The sequence below is a fragment of the Microcaecilia unicolor genome, chromosome 1 (assembly GCF_901765095.1).
Source record: "Microcaecilia unicolor chromosome 1, aMicUni1.1, whole genome shotgun sequence".
In the NCBI taxonomy this organism is placed as follows: Eukaryota; Metazoa; Chordata; class Amphibia; order Gymnophiona; family Siphonopidae; genus Microcaecilia; species Microcaecilia unicolor.
The window spans coordinates 517891494-517900104 of NC_044031.1; the positions used below are offsets into that span (position 1 = coordinate 517891494).

The window sequence follows — 8611 nt, forward strand, 5'->3', positions numbered from 1 at the left end:
TATAAAAAAAAAAAAAAAGACAACAATCACAATTTTAAAGGCATGTATATTTGTAGAGGTCGAAGCACTACTTTACAGGCTATCAGACCTATGATTTCTAAGAAAAAGAGCACCTTATACCCACTGGTGTATGCTGGAGAGGTGTCTTGAAGCATATTATGCGCCAGGTTCTATAAATGGCACTCAGAATTAGGCACTAGAAAAAAAAACCTGTGCTAAGCATTACTCTGTATATGGCACTTACCCTTTATAGAATAGAGCTTATATACAGACCTTGCACCTAACTTTGGGTGCTAAACGTACACCTGCTGAAACCTGGTGTAAATGTTGGCCCATAAGTTAGGCACACCTACACCGTATTCTACAACTATGTGTGCACATTTTTGGAATGCCCCTGACATGCCCATGTTGCTCTCATGCCGTGCCCCATTTAAAGATACACACTATGGGAGTTTGGCACACTGCCTTGTAGAATAGCATGCAGTCAGATGCACATGCAAACACTGAGTGCCAATTAACAATAATTGGTAGCACCCAATTAGTGATATCACTGAGCTCGTTAAGCAATTAGTTTGCACCAAATCTAGGTTATGTTTATATATATATATATATATATATATAATCCCTTGGGGGGGGGGGGGGCTAAGTGTCCATATGTCTGTGGGAGTGTGTACTTCATGGAAGTCTATGGCCAGACAAAAAAGGGCAGCCTCTGGAAAGTCTGCAGACAGCGATGCAAGTCTCTCTCCCCCACCCCACCCCACCCCACGGGAGCCTGCAAAACGGGGAAACGGTACGTCTCTTGGGAGTCAGCAGGTAAGAATGCGTCCCTGGAAGGCTGCAAAACGAAATCGAGAGGGGCTGCAGACGACTCACCTGTGGGGAGCCAGGAAAGGGAATCATCAGAGAAGAGGAGGGAGGGGGAGAGAGAGAGAGAGGTGTGTCCCTGTGGTATCAATAAAAATAGAAATAGAAGGGACAATAATCTTGCGGTTTCTACGGATGACTCGGGCAGGTGCGCTACTCTCCCCACGCTGGTTCCTCTGGTATAATATCACCGGAGATTCCGAGCGCTCACGCTGGATTTGAACAACGTCACAACACGTCCGCAGCCTGTCGCCACGGAAACAACTCAGCACAATGCAGGCACAGTTACTTGGCCCCCTCCACCAAGCACCGGTCCCTTCCGTATCTACACATATACACACGCCCAGGACAGCCACTGCTGTTAGTAGTCCCAAGCGCAGTGCTCAAACCCCAGATATTCCCTGTCACTGTCCATCATTTTTTTCCTTTCCTATCCCGGTGGAGTGACACAAGAGACGACCGTCACGACTCACCTGCATTGACGCCATGATAGAACCCCCCCTCCCCATCCCCCTGAGCCACCGGCCGCAGAGCGGAAAAGACGTCACCCGATCACGTGAGTATCGATGTCACGTGCAGCAATCCCAATACCTTCTCTACCAAGGAGGTTAGATGAAAACAGGTGCGGGGTGACGTCAAGACGTTGAAGCCAGTTAGTTTAATCTCCATTTCACAGCCGTCATCCCCATTCACTCAACACAAAGCAAGGAAATCGATAAGCTGCTGTATCCACGTTGTCGCCCTTTATTGTTGGTAGCATTTTTATTTGAAATCACTTATATTTTTAAACATGCTGGCTCTTGCAGTATATGGATGGCATGTACACAGAGGAAGTATTGGTTTCATCGGTTAGAGTACTAATTAGTTCAAAATTTTAAATCATTGTGTCATTTGGAAGGGCTGGTTATAGGGACTCCCTGTATTCCTGCAGAAATGTTTTCACCTAGTAAAGGGCCACCAAAGCAGACATCATGTTATGAGAATCAGGTGTTTAACAATAAGTCTTACTGTTTATAAGTACAATTAAAAAAAAAAAACAATTAGGTTGAAACCTGAAGGAATTTAACATCTTTTTTTCCTGTACCTACATCAAAAGAAAAAGATGACAAGTAGGAACTTGCTCCTTTTCTTTTGTGGATTGCACATGTAACCCGATCCTGCTACACCTGGTTAGAAGGGCATAGCCGCCAAGGGGGGGGGGGGGGGGAGCAGGGGGGACAAAATTCCCCGGGCCTGGGCCTCCAAGGGGGGCCCAGCGCCGGAGTCTCACCCACCCTCCATCATCGACCGTCTGCCCCCTGCATTGAAATTGCAGTCTCACCTCCATGAAAGCAGCGCTGCAGGCAGCAGAACGCCTCCCTTCAGCCCTCCTTCCCTCCCTGTGTCCCACCCTCATCTGATGTAACTTCCGCGAGGGCGGGACGGAAGGAGGGCCGAAGGGAGGCGTTCTGCTGCCTGCAGCGCTGCTTTCACGGAGGTGAGACTGCGATTTCAATGCAGGGGGCCCGGCCTGGTGGCGGACAGAGGGGGGAGCGGCGGCTGTGGTGACCTCGGGGGGGGGTGGAGGGGGAGCAGTGGCTGCGGCAACCTCAGGGGGGTGGCGGCAGCAGCGACCTCAGGGGGCAGGGTGGTGAGGGCGGCAGGGGTGGGGGCCCGGGGGAGGTCTTGTCCCAGGCCCAGCCCAGTCTCTCGGCAGCCCTGTAGAAGGGGCTCAAGAGGCACTACATGTTTTATTACATACTCACTTTTGTCCAGTCAGTTCATCCACTCATGAACCACAGAACACTCAGAGGATTAAAAGAACTGGAACATTTATTAACTTCTTAATTGATGGTTTCCAATGCATTGGTCTTCATACAGTCAATTATACTTCACATTGCTTTCCAGGTGATCATAAGCAACAATACATTTCTGCAGCTCAGTCAGAACCCAGAGCAGAGTTCACACTCCTGATGTACTTTAATACCATCCAGGCTGGACTTCCAGTAACTGCGTACTCCCTCCGGGCTGCCACCCCGAATGTCTCACTATCAGCCAGGGGTAGACTGCAATTCTACCTGAGCCCCAGTTACAGCCGGACTCCACAATCCACCGAGCTTCTGGCTCCTATAATGGATGATGCAATATAACAACTTACTTTCCAGGTAATCAGTCCACTGGCTACACTGCTATAAGACTTCCCCTTCTCTTGCAATGAGTCATCTGGCAGGGGAACTAACAGCAACACCTAACTCCCACACCCAGAGCTGGTTACTTTATCAAGAGACGGAACCAGAGACAAAATCCTTCCCACAAGTTTCCTCCTCCCAGGTCCCCCAGTCACAAACCATGGGTTACACACAGGTATATTATTTTTAAATCATTTTTATTGATGGTAACAGATGTATATAAATTCACCAAACAGAGTATACAAGTTCACCAAACAGAACAAAACAAATTCTCAACTTATCATCTGAGCAAGTGTCACCGTACCATTTTACATTTTCTCCCCACCTCCTAACCCCCAGGTCACAAGCATTCCATAATCTCATCACTTTATGCTTCTGTATTATATGCATGTGGTAGCAATACGTAATGCAGTGAAGGGCATTGCATACTGTCCAACAGAGCATCCTCCGCTGCATGTCCGTCTTCCCACTGCATGTAGCTGTATACTTTTCGATGTCATAGATTGCCAAGGGCCCTGGTTCTGGTGGCCCTAGGCCTTATATCCAGAAACACACACAGGTATATTATAAAAATGCACTTGCTTTTTTTATTACTACTATTTTACAGAAAGGTATTAAATAATGAGAGATGGGCATCCTTCTTGCAGACGTTCTGTCTAGTCAGTCTAAATGTGCCTACATTGCCAGTTTAGCACACTATTAGCCACCAAGTTCATACAAAGTTAATTATGTTCAATGGAAAATAAATCTGTTGGCTCAGGCTGCTTGCTATGTGAATATTCCATCAACATCTACTGTCTGGAATTTTGAATGTACTCTGTAGAAGTTGTTGTTTATTTTTGCAATGTGTGTATGGATGCCTGTTCCGGTGGGTGCATGTGATAATGTTTGAATAACTGTCTATACATATGGCTATGCTTTCTGAATATGTGGCATCATTAAAGGACAGACTTTTAAATGCTTAGTTGGATATATATGCTAATCTCAACTTTGTTAAACATGTCAGACATATCCATCTATATGCTCCCTTGATATAACTGAATTCTATTATTCTGTCTCATTGTATTTTCATATGTAATCAACATTGAACCCGACTTTGCTTGGGATAATGTGTAATATAAATGTAAAAAAAAATCCTTTATCCTCCACCTTTTAAGACACTGCCTATCCAGCTGGATGGTGATGGCACAAGAAGCAAGTTTGGTCTGGTGAAGACTAAGGGCACACTAATGCTAGAAGATACCCATAGGAATATAATGGATGTCTCTATCGTTAGCACGTACTAAAAAGTTAGCTCCCCTACTTCTACTACTACTTATCATTTCTGTAGCGCTACTAGGCATATGCAGCACTGTACACTTGAACCTGAAGAGACAGTCCCTGCTCGACAGAGCTCACAATCTAATTAGGACAGACAAACAGGACAAATAAGAGATAAGGAAATTACCAAGGTGAGAATGATAAAATATGGGTACTGAACAAGTAAATAGGGGTTAGGAGTTAAAAGCAGCACCAAAAAGGTGGGCTTTTAGCCTAGATTTAAAGACGGTCAGAGACGGAGCTTGACATACCAGCTCAGGAAGTCTATTCTAGGCATATGGTGCAGCAAGATAAAAGGAATGGATTCTGGAGTTAGTGGTGGAGGAGAAGGGTGCAGATAACAGAGATTTACCCAGTGAATGGAGTTCCAGGGGAAAATTGTAGGGAGATATAAGAGTGGAGAAGTACTGAGAAGCTGTAGAGTGAATGCACTTGTAAGTCAATAAGGAGTTTGAACTGTATGCAGAAACGGATAGGGAGCCAGTGAAGTGACTTGAGGAGAGGGCTATTATGAGCATAGCGTCACTGGCGGAATATAAGCTGTGCAGCAGGATTTTGAACAGATTGAAGAGGAGAGAGATGGCTAAGTGGGAGACCTGTGAGAAGCAAGTTGCAATATTCTAAGCGAGAGATGATAAAGAGTGTGGATAAGGGTTCTGGTAGTGTGCTCAGAAAGGAAAGGGCGAATTTTGGAGAGAAAGAAATTACAGGTTTTAGCAGTCTGTTAAATATGTGCAGAGAAGGAGAGAGAGGAGTCGAAGATGACCCCCATGGTTACGAGCTGATGAGAGTGTTATCCACAGAAATAGAGAATGGGGGAGGAGGAGAGGTTGGTTTAGGGGGAAAGATAAGAAGCTCAATCTTGGTCATGTTTAGTTTCAGATAGCGGTGAGACATCCAGGCAGCAATGTCAGACAGGCAGGCTGATTCTTTGACCTGGATTCCTGCTGAGATTTCTGATGTGGAGAGGGAATCATCAGCATTAAGGTGATACTGAAAACCATGGAATGAGATCAGAGTACCAAGGGAAGAAGTATAGATGGAGAAAAGAAGAGGTCCCAGGATAGATCCCTGAGGAACATCAGCTGATAGTGGGATAGAAGTGGAGGAGGATCCACCAGAGTAAACACTAAAAGTGCGATGGGAGAGATCAGAAGAAAACCAGGAAAGAACACAGCCCTGAAATCCAAGTGAGGACAGTGTATCAAGGCGTAGGCTGTGATCAACAGTGTCAAAAGCAGCAAATATTTATTTACTAGTAAAACAGGCCCATTTCAGACACAAATGAAAGGGACGCTAGCAAGGTTTTTGTCGGAGTGTGTATGTTTGAGAGAGTGTGTGTGAGAGTGACTGTGTGTGTGAGAGAGAGAGTGAATGTGCGAGTGTGTGTTTGTGACAGAGAGAGAGAGTGAGACCCTCCAGCCACCCAGTGATTCTCCTTTGTCCTCTGCCCCCCCTCCAGGCACCCAGCGATTCTTCTCTCTCCCATGCCCCCCCTCCAGCCACCCAGTGATTGTCCTATCTCCCTTGCCTCCCCCTCCAGCCACCCAGTGATTCTTCTCTCTCCCCTGCCCCCCCAGCCACCCAGCGATTTTCCTTTGTCCTCTGCCCCCCTCCAGCCACCCAGTGATTCTCCATTTTCCCTTGCCCCCCCTCCAGCCGCCCACCGATGCTCTTCTCTCCCTTGCCCCCCCCTCCAGCCACCCAGCGAATCTCCTGTCTCCATGTGTGTGTGTGTGTGTGTGTGTGTGTGTGTAAGTGAGAGAGGGTGGGGCGCACTGGGAGGGTGGGGGCGAGTGTCTGAGTTTTTGTGATATTTTGTGTGTGTCTCACAATGAAAGGGGGAGGTGGGGCGAGGGGTTGGTGAACTGAGAGGGTTTTGGTTTAAGAGGGGGAGGGGGTTTGGGGGGATGTCCCGTGCTGGCAAAGTGGCCCCCAAGGCCCTTTGTGGCTATGCCATAGTTTTACATTTTCTGCTGCTCTATCTTCCCCATGCCCAGACATCACTCGCCAGGATTGTATAATTCAATACCTGACCAATGTTTCCATGCATTGTTCGAATCTACTCATACTAGGAGATTTTAACATTCATTTTGATATCCTGCTTTGACCATTTGATAAACACCTCTGTTCTCTCTTTTCTGATCATAGTCTTGTCCAGCATATCTCTGCCCCTACCCACTTTGCAGGTCACATATTCAACTTTGTTCTTACCCATCATCTTGACCCCATAACCCTCTCAGATATTTCTTTTATTCCATTTCCATAGTTTAACCACTTTTTACTTTTGTTCACACTGTGTTATTCCAAACTCAGTCTTCCCCTCCCCACCTCTAGCATCTCTTTCCCAGATTTCAAGTCTTTTGACCTAAAAAAAACTTTCCCCCATTTTTCCCCCTGACTTCGGTTCGCTTTTACTTCCTACCTAGGCATCTGTTTGGAATGACACTCTACAGTTGACAATTACTCATTCTGTCCTCATCTGTACAGTTCCTAATTATTTCCACAGGAAACCATGGTATGAAAGTAACCTTCACATACTTAAAAACCAACTAGATAGAACAGCATGGTTGTGGAAATTGTCCAACCCCCCTTCTGACCTTCAATCCTACCAGCAACTATTTTCCCAGTACTGTTCTCAACTTAACAGTCTCCGCTGCTCGTATTTTTCTAAACTTATCAACAAAGCCACTGATCATCTGAAGAAGCTTTGTTTTTCGGTTTCTCACCTCTCTTTAGTGGCGCCATAACCATCACAACCACTTAATCTATCAGCTACAGACTTGCAAGCTACTTTGTCTCTAAGACTGTTTCTCCTTGTTCTTCTTTTCCGACTTCTCCAACGTCCTCTACTTTTCCCACTTCTCCAACATCCTCTACTCCTAGTGACCTGACAATGAACAGCCCTAGTTCTACTTCCCCTCCAATTTTTCCTCTCCCATCAAGGCCATTTCTTTCATCTGTTTCTCTTCTTCCTACTTGGTCACAATTCAACATCCCTTCCCTGACTTCATTCTCAAAGATTTTGAACTCATCTAAGAAGACTACTTCTCCTTTTGATCTAATTCTATCTAATTGTCTACCCATTACTTCACATGAACTTGTACTCTAACCACTAGGCCACTTCCCTCCTCTTGCTGCTGCAGGAAACAAGAAGTCAGCAGCGTGCCTCCAGCTGCTGATGCTGGGACTCCACACATGCTCAGGAGAACTGGTGGTGACTACATATAGCAGTGCATATATGTAATAAAAGAGCAAGTTTAAAGCATTATTTTTGTTTTTTATTCATTACAATGTCTTCAGTTAAACAAAAATTATGGAGGTGGCGGTATTACTTTTAATTTAACCCTTGTAATATTATACTCCACTGAGAACCAGATCTAAGTCAGCTCCCCTTCTTGTCAATTCCACGACCATCTGATCCAACCAGCAGTCATTTATGCCATCTAAAAGCTTTCCTTCCATGGCATATCCTAAGGAAGCATTCACTCTGTGGGTATCAGGATATTCAAAATCTCCCTTTTAGAAAATATTAGATTTAAATACTAAATATTATAAAATCTTTCTTCACAGAAGGAGTGCTTGGTTTCTCCAAGGACAAGCAGGACAGTCATATCCTTACTTCTGGGTGATGTCATCCCAACAAAGCCTGGTGCAGGAAACTACACAGCGCTCTGTAATTTTAAGAGGCCTCTGGCAGTAGCCCCACCGCACAAGTGCAAATGCCTTCCCACCCAATGTGCGAGCGCAGGGCCCTCAGTTTTCTTTTTTTTCCATGGAGCTAGGACATTGCATTTTGTGTCTCTACTCAGTACGTCTCCTTTTCTTTTTTGTGCCTTCCTGTGTGGAGATTTTTGGCTAGTTTTGCTGTTTTTCCTCATAAAAGTTTAGTCTCTTCTTTCCCTTTTATTTTCTTTGTGTTTTTGGCATTTTTAAATTTTCTTTGTTTTCGCAGTTCCAGCGGCCCTCTTAGGCTGGAGCACTGAGCTCAGTTTGAGGTAAGCACCTTTTTGGCCTCATCATTGAGCCTTTTGATTTGGACACAGTGCTTTTTGAAATGCCCCAGAAGGCCCCCAGTGGCTTCAAGAGATGCACCCAGTGTAATCGGGTGATATCGTACCCTTATCCAAACAATTGGTGTGTGGGGTGCTTGGGGCCTGACCATGACACATCTAACTCTGTTCTTTGCTTTGTGAAGATCCTCCCCTCCGCCTGAGGGTCCTCGGGATCTCCCCTTCACCCTTGCTGCCCAACCT

General features: G+C 45.7%; 1 protein-coding gene across 3 annotated transcripts in view; it reads right to left on the reverse strand.

Annotated features, from left to right (window-relative positions):
* Positions 1 to 1386, reverse strand: part of UBE2W (ubiquitin conjugating enzyme E2 W) — a 132192-nt gene extending 130806 nt beyond the window's left edge. For 2 of the 3 annotated variants that reach the window (XM_030215613.1, XM_030215598.1), the window contains exon 1: positions 1341 to 1386. In XM_030215613.1, the coding sequence (XP_030071473.1) occupies positions 1341 to 1376 (36 nt within the window). In that variant the 5' untranslated portion in view covers positions 1377 to 1386. Of the gene's footprint in view, positions 1 to 876; positions 1046 to 1340 lie in introns of those variants that run through there. The other variant, XM_030215607.1, reaches the window with a different exon arrangement.
* Between the last annotated feature and the right edge of the window lie 7225 nt (positions 1387 to 8611).